Raw genomic sequence first — 19,106 nt, forward strand, 5'->3', positions numbered from 1 at the left:
TGATATGTGATAGTATTGTTGGCTTAATGATCAGAACCTTACGTGGCTTGCTCGTTAAAACAAAAAGATAAAATTCTAGAAGGTTATTCGATGTACCTGAATTGTAACTTTAGGCGATCAGATTAGAATATGGACAGTGTTAAGCGCTAGCGATGGTGATACGGTTCAAACGAACATTCTTGTTTGATATATTTGTAAAGTCATTCTTGAATTTGGCTAAAGTTAGGTCATACACTGATGTTTTTCTTTGTAGTCTCGTCTACATCAGCGGAAAAAAAAAGGGTAAAAGGCGGCTGGCTTCATAAGGTTTGTCCGTTTATACTTTAAGTGTATGAAGGTGGTTACGTTGTACGTAGTGAATCATGCTAAAGAAAGAAACCTATTACGCGAGAAAGGAGAAAGCTCGATAAGGGTTCTCAAAAATGCTCGCCGTCCGCAGGCCCTTGTAGCCACACCGCTGCTGCAGTGAAGCCCACATGCCACCCAGCCTTTGGTCACGCAATGTCCCGAGTTCCCCAGACTCTCGCAGTCCGTACTCTGGTTTTATTCTGATTCCCAACATCTCTAGATTTTCATTGTTGCTGTATAGGTGATATTTTGTAAAATGTTCATGATAAGATGCTTAGCGGCCTTTGCAACTAGTTTAAATGTGGAGGTCTGTTCATCATGTGATAGTTTTTCTTCAACATGAGAGTTGGCAGTGATTAGAAATTGCCCGACTTTTATGTTTATACATACTAGCAGTATATATATATATATATATATATATATATATATATATATATATATATATATATATATATATATTGTGTGTCGTTTCAAATTGCGTTCAGGAAATGATCCTTTACAATTTCGTAAATACATATTGTGCTATGGAAGTAGTTATACCTTATAATTAGATATATCATTTTTATACTTAGTAACACATGGTGCAGTTTTTGCCAATAAAGATCTCTAACTGTTGATAGCCATTAAATCCAACAACATATATACATACTTAGTACATTGGAATATTGAGGTATGTTCCTTAGATTTACAATATCAGTGAAAGATTTTCAGGTTGTAAATGAACGTAAATTGAAACAGGATTATGATTTTTTGAGTGATTAAAGTAACGTCATAACTGTACAGTGCCATTTATTCGTGTGTAGCTGATGAGTGGTAGGATTGGCATGCAGCTTCCCACGGACTGGAGGTCGGCTGAGTCATTCAGCCGGCCGCCCTTAGTGCTCGTATCCCACGTCAGACTACCATTTAGTTGATGTTTCATATTTTACGTTTGTCTAGTTCAGCCCTCTGTACAGTGCATTTCATCATATCGCAGTCCCCATCATTTGCTAACCGTGTTAAATGTATTAGCGAAATTTTCAGCTTAGGATTTTCTAATATATTTTCGATAATTGAAGTTGTATACTGAAGTTTTATAGGAAGGTGGGAGAGGGGCTCAATTAAATTTCTTGTTACATGTCCTGGAAGATAGTTATATTTTCTTAGAACTTTGAATTGTCAATTTCTGTGGATATCACACCACAGTTAACGTGAATACTGTTAATTTGACACTGAAAATTAGAAAGTGCACTAAAAAGTATATTGGTGAAAATTAGAAATTACACTAAAAAGTAATTTGGCAGCCTCGACTGCCAAGTGACTGTGTCTGCAATCGCGACTGTTACTCCGAAGTGCATTATCCGAATTTTCACTCCATTTGGAATGTGCTTTACCCATGTGTTTCGGTATTTTTACATACCAATGAGAGCTGCATCTCTGAACTCTTCTGACATACAGTATCTCGAACCTTTTCATTTTTTCTCCATGCATTGTTCGCTAGTATGAATACTTAGAGTTTTCAGTGAAAAGGCATTTCAAACTTGTGTCCTCTTTTCCTCTAGTTAGCTTACATCTTGAGCTAATAGAGGAGTCCTCTTATACCTGCCTGAGTTACAGGGTCACATGTGTATGGCAGTTCAAGAACATCCAGTTTGTCCCTCTCATTTTCTTTCTAGGCTGTTACTTTTTTTCTTGTTAGCTGAGACAGGATGAGCAGCTGAGGGGCCCTAGTCAAGGCCATCCCATTAATACTAATACTATATATATATATATATATATATCATACAAACCTCCAACAGCCAGGATCGAACCCGGGACCCCTTTGCAAGAGGCGGGAATGCTAACCGCTAGGCCCATATCCTAGGGGTCTCGGGTTCGATCCTGGCTGTTGGAGGCTTGTGTGTTCTCTGAAGGTGCCCGTTTCTAGCCACTATGTTCGTATATATATATATATATATATATATATATATATATATATATATATATATATATATATATATATATCTTTTTTCTTTCAAACTATTCGCCATTCCCGCATTAGGAAGGTAGCGTTAAGAACAGAGAATTGGGCCTCTGAGGGAAATCCTCACCTGGCCCTCTTCTCTGTTCCTTCTTTTGGAAAATTAAAAAAAAACGAGAGGGGAAGATTTCCAGCCCCCCGCTCCCTCCCCTTTTAGTCGCCTCCTACGACACGCAGGGAATACGTGGGAAGTATTCTTTCTCCCCATCCCCAGGGATAATATATATATATATATATATATATATATATATATATATATATATATATATATATATATATATATATTATCCCTGGGGATGGGGAGAAAGAATACTTCCCACGTATTCCCTGCGTGTCGTAGGAGGCGACTAAAAGGGGAGGGAGCGGAGGGCTGGAAATCCTCCCCTCTCGCTTTTTTTTTTTTTTTTAATTTTCCAAAAGGGAACAGAGAAGGGGGCCAGGTGAAGATATTCCCTCAAAGGCCCAGTCCTCTGTTCTCAACGCTACCTCGCTGATGCGGGAAATGGCGAATAGTTTGAAAAAAAAAAAAATATATATATATATATATATATATATATATATATATATATATATATATATATATATATATATATATATATATATATATCCTAGCCTGAGCAGGCACCCATTTTATCGGCCAATCCCTAAGGGTGGATGAACAGCTAGGTTGACTGTGGACCAACTGCTGCAAACAGTCCATGAATGCGTCAGTCAGGAATGCTTACCTTATTATACATGACATCTTGCAATTACGCATCCACTTGTTTTCTTATGATCCTTTCCTATCAGTGATTCTGTCCTGTATTTGATCTCATTTTTGTGTACTATCCTTGTTTAAGAAATACATTACACCTCCAATCGTCCATTTTTTTCACACTAACTACTAAGATTGAGTACATAAACCTTTGGTGTGGCCTGTCATGTGTTCCTGCAGTGACCTGCACATTTGTTGCTGGACCAGGATCACAGATTTGCAATACTGTTTTCCTCTAAAGGTCTTGTGTCATATGATGTAAGCAGTGTGCCATCAGCCATATGCAACAAGATAGTCATGTTTATATGTCAGAATAGAATGTTACAGGATTATATGTTGAATATGAAAGCACAGAAACTTAGAAAGTCAACTTAGTATGCAAGATGAAAAGTTAAGTTCTTATATTAGTGTGGCACCTTAGTTCATCTTGATGTTGTGGACATAAGCGGAGGATAAGTGTGACTGAATTTAAGAGTCTAAATGCACCTGATGTATCATGTATGAATATGGGAACAGAGTTAATGGTAATCAATTAAGTTGATAGATGATATCTTCTTTAGCTTTTTTGATGTGGTTGATTCGTTTATAGAGCCCAATTTCAGTGTAGAAAAGGTTTCCATTATTAGGTCTATTAATGTCAGAGCATGAAATGCCACATAAAAGATTCATAACAAGTGTATAGAGTTAGAGAATGCATTTAGATAGGCTACTTACTAGTGTAAGTGAATAATTTTCAAGTTTTCAGTGGTACTGTTGATGGGATTGTTGGGTGTGGGTTGGGTGCTGCTGCTACATTATTTTACATTATTGATGTTTCTATTGTTTTGGCATTACAGTAGAACAGATGTCAAATAATGATATATCTTTAACAGATGGGGATACCACTGAAGAACCGTAAAGGGAAGGTGGAGAAACCTCGTCCTCTAAAAATCTGCACCCTGGGCGACCAGTCCAGTGAGTACTGAAGTGTTCATTTTCTCACTGTTATTGTTACTGTTGCTTCATCTTTTGCTCCATATAGAGTTATTATGTTTTGAGGACAATATGTGGTGTGAGGTTGTTTGATCGAGTAAGTAATGAAAGGATAAGAGGGATGTGTGGTAATAAAAAGAGTGTGGTTGAGAGAGTAGAGGAGGTTGTGTTGAAATGCTTTGGACACATGGAGAGAATGAGTGAGGAAAGATTAACAAAGAGGATATATATGTCAGAGGAGGAGGGAACAAGAATTGGGGACCAAATTGGAGGTGGAAGGATGGAGTGAAAAAGATTTTGAGGGATCGGGGCCTTAACATACAGAGGGGTGAAAGGAGTGCAAGGAATAGAGTGAATTGGGATGATTTGGTATACCAGGGTTGACGTTCTGTCAGTGGATTGAACCAGGGCATGTAAAGTGTCTGGGGTAAACCATGGAAAGGTGTGTGGGGCCTGGATGTGGAAAGGGAGTTGTGGTTTCAGTGCATTACGCATGACAGCTAGAGACTGAGTGTGAATGAATGTGGCCTTTGTTTTCTTTTCCTGGAGCTATCTTGCTGGAGGGGGAGAGAGAGAGAGAGAGAGAGAGAGAGAGAGAGAGAGAGAGAGAGAGAGAGAGAGAGAGATGCTATTTCATGTGTGGTGGGGCTGCAACAGGAATGGATGAAGGCAGCCAGTATGAATATGTACATGAGCATATATGTATATGTCTGTGTATATATATATTTATGTATATGTTGAAATGTATATGTCTGTGTGTGTATGGGCATTTATGTATATCCATGTGTATGTGGGTGGGTTGGGCCATTCCTCGTCTGTTTCCTTGTGCTACCTCGCTGACGCAGGAGATGGCAATTAAGTATAATAACCAGCTTATTTTACATTTTAATGCAAGTAAAGCTGAGATGTTGGGTTGAATTGTATAAGTGTTCAAGAGATATCCGTCAGTCATTTTTAGATTTTTTAGTGGTAAAAGCTTTCACCTCCTGAGTTTGTTTGTTCCATTTGCTACTGCCTTGTTGCTAGTGGTATTTTTTTTTATATATTTACTGACTCTTGCTTAATTTTCCATTTTGCCTACTAACTTTTTTAATTATTATCAGTGGAAAGCGTTCTGTCGGAAATGGACCTGGTGGCGCAATATCTGAACTCTTCAACATATGACCGCAGCGTTTACCCAGCCATTGTAGCCCTTTGTGAAAACCTAAAGATGTTTGGACCACAGTTGGAAAATGTTTACAAAGGTAAGACATTCACACAAACTTGAAGTAGTTTATTTTTTGCTGATACTTGCCAGTTAAACAATTTCAGTAATCTCTATTATCTCATTTTATTTTGTAGTAATATAAAATGTGGGAAAAGATTTTGATGTGTTGGTTGCACACTTTAAACTTAAGTTGCTTTTACAATATTAAAACATAAGAAACATCTTTTTCCCTTTTGTACACAGATCAGTTAGATAAATGCTACATATCCCTCCGAAATGGTTGCCGTGATGATCGCTTGAGTTTAGCAGCTCGCTATCGTCTTCTTGAGGTGATTGAGCTTCGAGCCATGCATTGGCAGCCTAATGAGAATCTTATCAATTACTACAAGCAGAAATTGGCACAAATAGAGGTGAAGTTTTATATGGAGATGTTCATCAGTTTGCTTGTAAATATGTTCATCCATTAATATGTTGATACATATGCTACATAATTATACCAACTCGTGAGACCAGAAAGAAACATGTTCATTTTAGATTCAGTCTGAATGGAATTACATATTAGTATGTATGGGAAAGGAATAGACGCTCATGGTATTCCCAGTTATACCTTGTTTCCTTTTCTGAAAAGAATTAAAGCATATAGAAGAAAAATATTCGTATTTCATGACAATGTGTAGCACATTCGTCTGTTTGTGTTTGATGGATATTCCTATCTGTGCTCTCAGTTGCTCATAGGACTCTCTGTAGTTGAGAAATTTCAGTTTTGAAGAGTGAGAGTCCCTTTCCCTATTAAATATATATCCCAGTGAGCATCACTTTAATTTCCCTTCGCTCTCTTCCCTCTTCTGAAAAACCACATTTTGATTTTGGACAGTAACATACCTGAGGTAGATACTTATGATCAGTCAATGGATTGTTGTGGTTCAGAGTGCACTACCTTTGAGCTTTGACATCATGGGCTTTAGGCTGGTTGCAGTATTGTTGTATTGTGAATGAGCATCTGTTGACTTCAGTCAGACATTGTATAGAGGTTGAAGGGATGAATTATCAAGGATTCTCCCCATTCTGGTGTATAGAATTGTTTTAATCCTTTACACACATATTTGAGCTAAATTTCATATATTGTGTAAGTAAAATGCATTATCTGTTGATTATATTAGGCCGAGGAAGCAGCGCTTGATGATCAGCAGAGTGATACATCATCCCAAACGACACCCAGCACCATCATGACGCCAACAAGCACTCCACAAATGATGATTCCAGGGTTGCAGCCATACCAACAGCCTATGTATAACCAGCAGCAGCAGCAACAACAAACTCCAACACCCCACCCTCCTACGCCTACTCTCCTGGGACCTGGAGAGATCATCAGGAGCTCTGGAAAATTTGCTAAGCCAACTAGAATTCCTGGCAAGAATTACTGTAAAGATGAGGTGGTGATTCGTAATGCTGACTCTGGCAAAGGTAGGGAACTAAATCACATGGATGATGGTGGTACAAATAAGTCTAAGGAGATCTGGAGAGCTTACCTCACCCAAAGAAAAATGATAATTTCAGAATCACAGTTCTTTTAAAGAAAATATTAAGTCTTTACTCATTTTTCTTAAATAACTCATGCAGATAGAGATGGCAAGTTGTTCAGTTAGTCAGTGGTGAGTAGATGATTATCTACTAAAGTCTTTTGGACACCAAATTTATAGTATTATGTAGTCATTTGGATTGAACTTTTTTCCTCATGATTGGTAGGTATTCTTTATATATTACAAACATAGCAAACTGTAAACTTATTTGATGGAGTTTTCCCGTGACATATAAGACCTAAAAAATATAGTCAGCCTGATTAGGATATTCACTGAGAGCACAACATTATTATAGCCCTGAGGTTTTCTTATAGGAATCCTATGTCAGTAAGATAATATGCTGTGTTTATCAGGTGGTCCCAAAGATTTTATACAAAAGAAATTTATTTTATTTATTTTGCTTTGTCGCTGTCTCCCGCGTTTGCGAGGTAACGCAAGGAAACAGACGAAAGAAATGGCCCAACCCACCCCCATACACATGTATATACATACACGTCCACACACGCAAATATACATACCCATACATCTCAATGTACACATATATATGCACACACAGACACATACATATATACACTTGCACACAATTCACATTGTCTGCCTTTATTCATTCCCATCGCCACTTCGCCACACATGGAATAACATCCCCCTCCTCCCTCATGTGTGCGAGGTAGCGCTAGGAAACAACAACAAAGGCCCCATTCGTTCACACTCAGTCTCTAGCTGTCATGCAATAATGCCCGAAACCACAGCTCCCTTTCCACATCCAGGCCCCACACAACTTTCCATGGTTTACCCCAGACGCTTCACATGTTCTGATTCAATCCATTGACAGCACGTCGACCCCAGAATACCACATCGATCCAATTCACTCTATTCCTTGCCCGCCTTTCACCCTCCTGCATGTTCAGGCCCCGATTACTCAAAATCTTTTTCACTCCATCTTTCCACCTCCAATTTGGTCTCCCACTTCTCGTTCCCTCCACCTCCGACACATATATCCTCTTGGTCAATCGTTCCTCACTCATTCTCTCCATGTGCCCAAACCATTTCAAAACACCCTCTTCTGCTCTCTCAACCATGCTCTTTTTATTTCCACACATCTCTCTTACCCTTACATTACTTACTCGATCAAACCACCTCACACCACATATTGTCCTCAAACATCTCATTTTCAGCACATCCACCCTCCTGCGCACAACTCTATCCATAGCCCACGCCTCGCAACCATACAACATTATTGGAACCACTATTCCTTCAAACATAGCCATTTTTGCTTTCGGAGATAATGTTCTCGACTTCCACACATTCTTCAAGGCTCCCAGGATTTTCGCCCCCTCCCCCACCCTATGATTCACTTCCACTTCCATGGTTCCATCGACTGCCAGATCCACTCCCAGATATCTAGAACACTTTACTTCCTCCAGTTTTTCTCCATTCAAACTTACCTCCCAAGTGACTTGACCCTCAACCCTACTGTACCTAATAACCTTGCTCTTATTCACATTTACTCTTAACTTTCTTCTTTCACACACTTTACCAAACTCAGTCACCAGCTTCTGCAGTTTCTCACATGAATCAGCCATCAGCACTGTATCATCAGCGAACAACAACTGACTCACTTCCCAAGCTCTCTCATCCCCAACAGACTTCATACTTGCCCCTTTCTCCAAAACTCTTGCATTCACCTCCCTAACAACCCCATCCATAAACAATATTATTTATTTTTTATTATACTTTGTCGCTGTCTCCCGCGTTTGCGAGGTAGCGCAAGGAAACAGACGAAAGAAATGGCCCAACCCCCCCCCCCATACACATGTATATACATACGTCCACACACGCAAATATACATACCTACACAGCTTTCCATGGTTTACCCCAGACGCTTCACATGCCTTGATTCAATCCACTGACAGCACATCAACCCCGGTATACCACATCGCTCCAATTCACTCTATTCCTTGCCCTCCTTTCACCCTCCTGCATGTTCAGGCCCCGATCACACAAAATCTTTTTCACTCCATCTTTCCACCTCCAATTTGGTCTCCCTCTTCTCCTCGTTCCCTCCACCTCTGACACATATATCCTCTTGGTCAATCTTTCCTCACTCATTCTCTCCATGTGCCCAAACCACTTCAAAACACCCTCTTCTGCTCTCTCAACCACGCTCTTTTTATTTCCACACATCTCTCTTACCCTTACGTTACTTACTCGATCAAACCACCTCACACCACACATTGTCCTCAAACATCTCATTTCCAGCACATCCATCCTCCTGCGCACAACTCTATCCATAGCCCACGCCTCGCAACCATACAACATTGTTGGAACCACTATTCCTTCAAACATACCCATTTTTGCTTTCCGAGATAATGTTCTCGACTTCCACACATTCTTCAAGGCCCCCAGAATTTTCGCCCCCTCCCCCACCCTATGATCCACTTCCGCTTCCATGGTTCCATCCGCTGCCAGATCCACTCCCAGATATCTAAAACACTTCACTTCCTCCAGTTTTTCTCCATTCAAACTCACCTCCCAATTGACTTGACCCTCAACCCTACTGTACCTAATAACCTTGCTCTTATTCACATTTACTCTTAACTTTCTTCTTCCACACACTTTACCAAACTCAGTCACCAGCTTCTGCAGTTTCTCACATGAATCAGCCACCAGCGCTGTATCATCAGCGAACAACAAATAAACAAATTAATCCTTAAACAAAAGAAATACTGAAGTTTATTGTTTGTTGGAAAAATAATGGGAAGTTGACAAATAGATATTTTGAATCTTTATTGGATTGGTGACAGTATGAGGAGGGTTTTTTTTTGTGTTTTATAGTGGTGGGTGATGGCTATAACTGAGGTATGATGGCATATATTTCTGTAGGTGGTGTGGATTGGAGAGGGTTTACATGGATTTAAGAGGGGTGTTAGGGGATGAGTTTTTATTGTTTGGTAGTTGATGTGTGTATAAAAGTATTTGTGTTAACATTGTGTTAACATTGATACTGATGCACATTTGATGCAATATACATCCAAAGGTTTAGAGTTTCTAAAAATCCATTTTTGGGTATATAAATGCAGTGGGGCTTCCTCCCAGCTGTATCATTTATGGTCTCACATGTAGTATAGTGGCGATTAACACACACTGTAGTGGTGATGTTGGTATAAGACTTACTATTTGGTTTTTACAATTAATATGAAGCAGTTGCTTCAAACAAATGCCTGTAAGAAATGATGTAAGATGAAAAAAATATCGCAGAATTATAATTATCGTAAACAGTTATTTGCTTGTGGTAGCACACATCTCGACAAACTTGCTTTGGTGATGTTTATTTTGTAATAGATTTATTCTTTGGTTAACACAATACTACTGAGCAGCATTTATGAACAAATTATATGATAAAACATTTTGTGACCAAACACAGTATCACATTCATCATTTGATTAGATTAGCTCTAGCAGTAGTAAGCATCTCAACAAAATTACTGTAATAGTGAAATTGATATGAGATTTACTTTCTTCTTTGATATGATATTACAGAGAAATCATTTCTAGACAAATGCATGTAAAAAAGTATGACATAAATTGGTCCAAATTTATAATTAACATAAACAAACATGGTTGACTGCAAAATGTGCATACTTAGTTCACCTTGGAGATACCAGGAAGAGTTGTCCCCATGTCCATAAAAGGATTAATACAGGTTGGTAGAGGGTAGAATTGGTTTATAGGTGATTGATGTGTAAGGCTAGGGGCATGTTTTATGATTTCTGGTTGTGTTTGGACACTATGTTAGAAGAATGTTAAGGATGAATTGGGTCATATGTGGCTCTAGTGAATTTTGTCCCATCTTAAGTTTGCTTGCAGTGTTAGCATTTGGACCTTTGCTTATAGGTAATATGTAAATGGTTAGGTTGCATCTTTTGGTTCTAAGAACATTGCTTTCAGTTATTTGAAGATTTTTTGGTGTGAAAATTGCATATTTTGTGGATATGAAAATGGGATGAGACCTAGGAAGCATAACATATATTAGTGTGATTGAAGTGTTCATAGAGAACAGATTTTTTTCAGTGTAGTTGAAGAATTTTTTGCTTTTCATCTTTTAAAAAACCTTTGACATGAGAAAATGTAATGTATGTATCATAAGTGATGCCTGGTATTGTGGGTATTTTGATAGGGGGTTATTAGAGGAACAGCATGAAGTCAAGGTGTGTATTTGATTTGTGGTTTTTGGAACCCTACTAGTAAGATTTTGAGGATTTTTGAGAGGATGCTGTCATTCAGTTACTGAGGAGCCATTGTTGGAGATGTATGAGATATTGTTGGTTATTTTTTAGCTTGCAGTATTTTGCCATGCTGTGATGTGATGAGTAAGAGAGGGGATAGTGTTCATAAGAGGAGCTGGTAGATGGTTATATAAGAAGAAATTGAAGAGAAGGGTATATAATGATATTTGAAGAACTTCACTAGTAAGACCACAACTTCTTGAAAACTAAAGAGAATGTTGTCACCCACGATTTGTTGTTTGTTGTATCTGAGGGTTGTGAGAAATATGAATACCTTGACAGTGTGGAGGAGATTTATGGCCATGTACGCTTACCCAGTGATGTACTGTTCTGTTAAGTGACTGGTGACTATAAGTGATCTCTTAATATAATTTGATTTTCCACAGACTTATATTGTTTGATAAGCAAAACAAAATAGTGTGATTTTGGCATAGTAATTTTTTTATTTTGATTCATATTATTGCAAATCTATAATAGTCTAGTTGTAGACCTGAAGAGTTGTGATAGATATTTGCAGCTTTAAGGTGTTTCAAGGTAGCAAGCTTATTACTATTTGAAGATTTTAGGAAATAAATTCCTGAGATAAGCTTTTCCCTCCCTGCTCTCTTGTGGGAAGGAACCCATGTTAGCAGACATTTTCTTATTTCTTTTGGAGAGAAAAGAGATTTTCTGCTCATGAGATGCATTGTATATGTTTTTGTTCCAGATATTGCTTCATATGTATGTTAAAATTTTGATGTTCTCTGATTGTTTATGAAGTTGTTCATTTTCATAAGCAAATACTTAGAGGTGTAAGTATGCATTTTTAAACCAAGCTCATCCAACATTGGCTATTCATGGCCACAAGTACTCGTTTAAACTCAGTTTGACTTTTTCACTTTTTTGCAGAACTCTGTGTGTGATGAAAGAAAGCTTTATGATTAAGTATTTTTTATTTTTCAAATAAGATTATCATATACTTTACAGTTTTCACAGGATCATGTAGATAGCTATTACTACTACTTAAACTATAACAGACATTAGAATATATTTTGGAAATACAATAGTGCATTATTTGGAATGACTTAAGATAACTTCCAGTTGCTTCACAAGACTGAACAGAAAGCCTTTTTGATAAGATTGCTACCATCCATATGAATTATGTTTTCTGTTAAGAGGTTTTGTTATGATTTCTCCCGACAGGGTGTATACTGATTTCAAATGTCTGGGAGAATATTAAGATTCTGAGAATTTGATATGTTCATTTTTATGTCATTTTAGTTTTTGATGGCAGAGCTTAGTACTATACATAAAAGACTATTTGTAAGCTGTCATAAATTTCTTTCATTGCATTTTTTTCATGAATGAAAATCCAAAAATTTATTAGAATTTTAAGTTGTTAAATGACTTTGGGAATGAGCCTTAAAGATATTCATAAGACATAATCTCTTTATTACTACATGCTATTGAAATCTTTATTACTACATGCTAATGAAAGCAGAAGTAATGGATGGATGCAGGAATAAGTACCCCATCTTTGGAAAAAAAATCAGGGAATAGATGTGTGTAGACTATGACACAGGCACTGTGATTGCGACTGCCTTTGTTGACTTGTTCCACCCCATGCAAATGGGAAAGCAGTTACTGATAACCAATTGATAGATCAGTAGGGAGCGTATCACAATGCTTAAAGGTTTATATGCACATCATCCATCCCGTTCAAATGGGAAACCAGTTTATGATAACAGGATGATAGATCTGCAGAGAGTTTATTACAGCTGATTTAAAGTCTCTGTGCACTTGATCCACCCCTTACAAGTGGGAAACATTGAGTGATAATGATAGTTCTGAAAAGAGGTTTTTAAAGAATGTACTAGTATCCAAACTTCATTGTTAATGACACTCTGCTGGTGATTGATGAGACATTTTGAGATGTCTTTTGGTGACAGGTTGACCTGCTAATTTCTCAGATAGTATCCTAAAGTTGACCCAATCTGTCTCCTGGCACAGTTATGGGAATAAAGGGCAGGCGGGTTCACATGATTGAGGAGCTTTCTGAAACCATCATCTCATTCCAGAGAGGTAAAATAGAAAAAGTGGTACTGACCTCCCCTAACCTATGCTGCTTGACCATGATCCCTTTTTCATATTCAAATAAACAGTGTGCTTCTAGATGGTGATAATTATATATACAAATTTATTTAAAGTAATACTAAGGAATACACTGCTTTTTTGAATATTTTAGCTAGCTACCTATCTGACTGGTGACATCTCTAACCTGAATACCCCTAGAGTAGCTGAAGTCAGGAAGATCACATATAACACATTCATATGCTATACATACACACTTACTTTATTTCCATGCATACATACTTACATGTACAAGTGAGATTGATTGGAGGAGGATCAAGAGAACTTTTAAGAAATCTAAAAAAGACATTAACAGAAAACTAAAAGGTTTTAATCCTTACAAGGCTCTTGATCCTGATGAAATTTCACCATATGTCTTGAAGATGTGTGCTTATACACTAGACAGACCCTTTGAATTACTGTTGAAGATGTCTTTTGGAGAGAGGCAAAGTGCTAAGAAATTAGAAAAGGGCAAACATCATACTATCTGTAAGACAGGAGACTGGGAAGAGGCAGTGAACTACAGGCCAGTCTCAATGATGATGATTGTGGACTTTAAGGTTCTGGAAAAGATGATTAGAAAGCAAGTGGATGACTTTGCTGTGAAGAAATTATCTAAGTGAAAGAAATATTTGTAGGAAAAGGAGGTCATCTTTATTGTACATCTTGGATTTCTACAAGATAATGAGCTCTTCAGGAAAAGAGGGAAGACTGGGTGAATTGTTTATATCAGGGCTTCCAGAGAGCATTTGACAGTGTATCACACTGGAGGCTGATTAGGAAGCTGAGCACAAGGCTGGAATAAGGGAGAAACTCCTTTAATGATTAGAAGATTATGATAGTGGAAGGAAACAAAGGACGCTTTTCAGAGGAGCCTTCTCAAAATGGGTCAAGGTCACCTGTAGATTGCTGCAGCGTTCTGTTCTGGGACCATTACCTCTCATGATATATGTAAATGATTTGATAGAAGGTATGAACTAACTGAATGTAATTGCAGATGAGGGAAATGAAAAGCATGGGAGACTATATCAATTTTCAAGGGAACCTTAACAGACTCTGAAGTTGGTCTGTTGCATGGTTGATGAAGTGGAATCTGAGTAAATGTAAAGTACAGTAATGAGGATGAGTCACAGCAAAAGAATACTTTAACATGATTATCATCTAGGAGAAAATGAGCTGCAGGAATCTCTGTGTGAGAATGGCTTGGTAGCCAGCACAGTTCCTAACTTCTTGCCAGAGTTCCCTCTTAGGAGAACACTTAAGGCGACCAACTGTCTGCTGGCAGATATGAGAATTGCAGGGAAGTTCATATAAGTAAAGAAATATTCAGGCTGCTTTTTGTAATATATGAGGCAAAACTAGATTATACATCTCAAGTTTGGTCACCACACCTAGAGAAGCAAAAGGAGCTTACAGAAAAGGTCCAGAGGAGAGCAACAAAGATGATATTAGAATGAAAAGAGCTGGGTTACAAAAAAAGGGCCAAAGGCTTTGAATTTGCCTACTTGAAAGAGAGAAGAGTGAGGGGTGACTTTAATACAACTTTTAAGTTTTTAAAATTATATCTTCCAGATATGAAGAGTTAGAACAATCGGAGGATGTGACTTGAAATTAAGCAAGACACATTTCAAGAAAGATGTTAAGAAGTAATGTATGATATAAGAGTAGTGGCTGAATTGAATGAAATGAGTGAAGACATGGTTAATGCACACACCATACACAAATCTGTGTATGGCAGTAGAAGATATTCCACAGATTGGGCTCCATCTTCATTGTAAAGATGAGTTGATTACCCACCTACATAACATACACAATCATATATATATATATATATATATATATATATATATATATATATATATATATATATATATATTATATATGTATATATATATAATTAAAAACATGATTACATATGAAGATACTTACATACATACAAGGGGCCCCATGATTGTTAAAATTTCCTCCCTGTACAGTACAGATTGGTAATTACATACATCCATGCATACATACACAGTACTAATAACTGCATCCAGAATCTGCAATCCCATGTATATGCATGACCTTTAGCTATATCATAGTAATATTTCTAAGTAAATGTCAAGGCCCATATTTATAAGTCAATTAGTATGTTATATGCTTATTGTTTAATTCTTTTTTTTTTTCATAAATCAAAAAATATTAATTTCTGTGAAGCTTCAAATAGATATATTCAATCATACAAAATGAATTATTTCAGCATTAGATTCCTTTAGTACTTTTATTTCATTTGTGTATGATTATATGACCAAAGAAATTACACCTTTTTGGTAAGGAAGTCTTGGGTAGTGTTTAGCTAAAGCTCATAACCAGTGCATGGCTTCTACTTATATATCTAACACTGTACAAAGCTTGATTTTAGATTTTAAGATAAACTTAATGGGGTTTGAGTACATTTTATAAAACTAAAAGAGTATCAAGATGAGAGCTAATGAAATATGGAGAGAGTTAATCAGAAAGATGAAAATAGGTGATGGGTTGAAAGAGTGAAAAGGTTAGTAATATTTTTCATTTGAATTTTTTGAGAACCCAGTGAAGAAAATGTAATTGTTATATAGATTATTTTTGTCATAGGTTTAGGTGCAGGCTTTATATTTGCAGAACAGTAATTAGATGAATAGCCTTGGGTGCAGTTAGTAAGTTATAGTTATGAAATAATCTGGCTGTTAAAATGTTTTTGAGCTGAGGTTGGTAATATAAAAACAATATAGATTAGAAGAGACCTGCTTATTATACTTTGATAATGAGAGGGATTAATGGAAATTGTGAATGTTTCCTGAATGTGACTTTCTGGTGATAAGCTAGGTACCCTCAGTCCCCGAGACCTTTTCATACATAAACTATGCAATATATCTTTCACAAGATTGGGATCATATATGAGATTCTTTTCACCATTCCCTATCTTTATATCTTCTTTTGATTGGGTTGAACTCCCTCAACTATGTGTTTGATCAAAATTGGAGTTTGTCTGGGTTACTATGTATTTTGCTGCATTTCCATGAAATTATTGCTTCTCTTGATTTTTGCCTCTTGTGCAGACTTGTTCAGGTATGACTTAAGTCCCTTTGTCAAGTAATATATGGAAAGCAGGAACAAAATTGTGCCTAAGTTTGAGCCCAATCGAACATCAGTGGTTGTTCTTGAGTTCTTTGTTCCCTTCCAGATCAGTAATTTCCATCCCACTGAAAGAGTTCCCCTTATATGCTTGCTTAAAAATCCAATTTTCACTCGTCGTTCACTTTCATTTCAAGGTTCGTGTTTGGTTTTCTTATATCATTGTGTTCTGTTATCAGGTGGGTGAGGGGGCAAAGGTTCTGGGAGCACTAAGGAAAGTGTAGAAAGAGAGGTTGTTGTCTAGGAGGGCAAAAATAGGTATAATTGAAGGTATAGTACTTCCAACAATGTTACGTGGGTACAAGGCATAGGCCATAGATGAGGATGTGCAGGTGATGGTGTGTTGGAAGTAAAATGTTTGAGGGTAGTATATGGTGGATGTGGTTTGGTCGAGTAAGTGAGAAAAGGGTAAGAGAAAGATATGGTAATAAAAAGGGTGTGGTTAAAAGAGAAGGGTGTGGTAATACAGATACTGTGGTTGAGAGAGCTGAATAGGTTGTGCTGAAATAGTATGGACATATGGAGAGAATGAGTGAGAAGGGGTTAACAAAGAGGATATATATGTCAGAAGTGGAGGGAAGAAGAAGGAGAGAACAAATTGGGGATGTAAGGAGAGAATGAAAAATATTATGAAGCGGCCAGGGTAAACCATGGAAAGGTCTGTGAGGCTATGACAGCCAGAGAATGAATGTAAGTGAATGTGGACTTTCTTCATCTTTTCCTGGTGCTACCTTTCTAGTGCAGGAAACAGCAATCAAGTATGAAAAAAATAACTATCATCATATGGAAGATGGAAGGAAAAGGATACAAGTGAGGGCAGTGGCATTAGAGCAAGAAGGGAGGTAAAAAGATGAGGTTTAAGATAGGAAAGCCACCTGGAGTGGATGGGGATATGGCTGAAATGTTGAAGTATAGAGGTGTGGTTGAGTGGATTCATTTGATATGCAATTTAGCATGGAAGTAGAGGTTTGTGCCTGAGGATTATGGTAAAGCTGTTATTGTTCCTGTATTCAAAAGAAAAGGTGCTATGGATGTATGTAGCAACTATAGGGAAATAAGTTGGCTGAATATACTTGGAAGAGTGTTTGCAAGAGTGTTGATTGATAGAGTGAAGGAAATACCAAACGCAGAATAAATGAGGAGCAGGGGCTTTTAGGAAAGGTTGGGATGTGTGGATCAGATCTTTGCAGTGTGAATGCTTGTGGAAAAGTATGTAGCATAAGGTAAGAAGCTGAGCGCAGCTTTTATGGAGCTGGAGAAAGCACATGACCAACTCAATTGGAATGCTTTATTGGATGTGTTAAGGATATATGGGGAATGGGGACAATTGTTGGATGGTGTGAAAGTCTTCTTTAGAGGAGCAAATGCATGTGTAAAAGTGGTTGAAGATTTGAGCAAAAGTTTCAGTATAAACATAGGTGTGAAGCTGGTTTATGTGATGTCATTGTGGCTTTTCATTATTGCATGACAGCTAGAGACTGAGTGTGAACAAATGGGGCCTTTGTTGTCGTTTCCTAGCGCCACCTAGCACACATGAGGGGGGAGGGGATGGTATTCCATGTGTGGCGAGGTGGCGATGGGAATGAATAAAGGCAGGCAGTGTGAATTGTGTGCATGGGTATATATATGTATGTGTCTGTGTGTATATATATGTGTACATTGAGATGTATAGGTATGTATATTTGCGTGTGTGGACGTGTATGTATATACATGTGTATGGGGGTGGGTTGGGCCATTTCTTTCGTTTGTTTCCTTGCGCTACCTCGCAAACGCGGGAGACAGCGACAAAGCAAAATAAATAAATAAATAAATATATATATATATATATATATATATATATATATATATATATATATATATATATATATATATGGGTGGAATGATGAGAGAGTTGAAAGAAAAACATTGGAAAGAGGGAGTAGAGATGGAGTTTGGTGGTGAGGTATGATGGCTAGAGACATCCTTGTTTTTGGATGAAATTGCATTGTTTGTAGAAAATGAAGTCACAGAAGCTTGTAAGTGTGTTTTATGATGTGTGTAAGTGCATTCAATTAAAGATAGATCTGAGTAAAAGAATAATAATGGTGTTTAAAAGGAAACAGACAAAGTATTGAATTTGCACAGCCATGTAGAGTGAGAGCAGAAAATGTAGTAAATTGTGGGGAGAAAGACTGAAAGAGGTGACAGAATTAAGGTTTTAGAAGCTATTTTGGGTAATTTTGTGATGCAGGAGGAGAGATATTGCAGGGAGCAGTACATGGTAGAGGAATCATTAGGTTCCTTAATAAAATGATGAAGGGTTGAGGTGTAAGTATGAAGTGAAGAAAGGATTAAGGGACGGTATAGTCACCCTGACCTTTGCAGCTGAAACATGGAAAGAGTCACAGAGGTCAAAAATCCAGGCTGTGGAAAAATGTTGTTTGAGAGGAGCATGTGGTATAACTTGATGGAATGAAGAAAGAAATTAGGGAGTGGAGGAGAGATTTGGAATGGCAAGCAACACAAAGGTAATGAATTATGAAGTGGTAGAGTGGGTGAAATGTAATACTTTGAAGTGGTTTGGGCATGCGGAAAGAGTGCATGATGGGAAGTTTACAAAGAGCGTATGATAGTATGATTAAAGGGATCGGTGTGAAAGGAATCCCATCTGATATGGGGAAATATAGTGGAAGAGTACTAGAGGAAGAGAAGTGGTAGAA

The 19,106-nt window shown here is 37.5% G+C and overlaps 1 protein-coding gene across 10 annotated transcripts in view; it reads left to right on the plus strand.

Moving 5' to 3' along the window:
- Positions 1–19,106, plus strand: part of mxt (Eukaryotic translation initiation factor mextil) — a 109,781-nt gene that overhangs the window by 38,843 nt on the left and 51,832 nt on the right. For 9 of the 10 annotated variants that reach the window (XM_071679598.1, XM_071679597.1, XM_071679600.1 and 6 more), the window contains exons 2-6: positions 3,974–4,055; positions 5,177–5,317; positions 5,524–5,690; positions 6,441–6,744; positions 13,135–13,206. In XM_071679598.1, the coding sequence (XP_071535699.1) occupies positions 3,974–4,055; positions 5,177–5,317; positions 5,524–5,690; positions 6,441–6,744; positions 13,135–13,206 (766 nt within the window). The remainder of the gene's footprint in view (positions 1–3,973; positions 4,056–5,176; positions 5,318–5,523; positions 5,691–6,440; positions 6,745–13,134; positions 13,207–19,106) is intronic. The other variant, XM_071679601.1, reaches the window with a different exon arrangement.

Source organism: Panulirus ornatus, chromosome 30 (genome assembly GCF_036320965.1).
Source record: "Panulirus ornatus isolate Po-2019 chromosome 30, ASM3632096v1, whole genome shotgun sequence".
Taxonomy (NCBI): domain Eukaryota; kingdom Metazoa; phylum Arthropoda; class Malacostraca; order Decapoda; family Palinuridae; genus Panulirus; species Panulirus ornatus.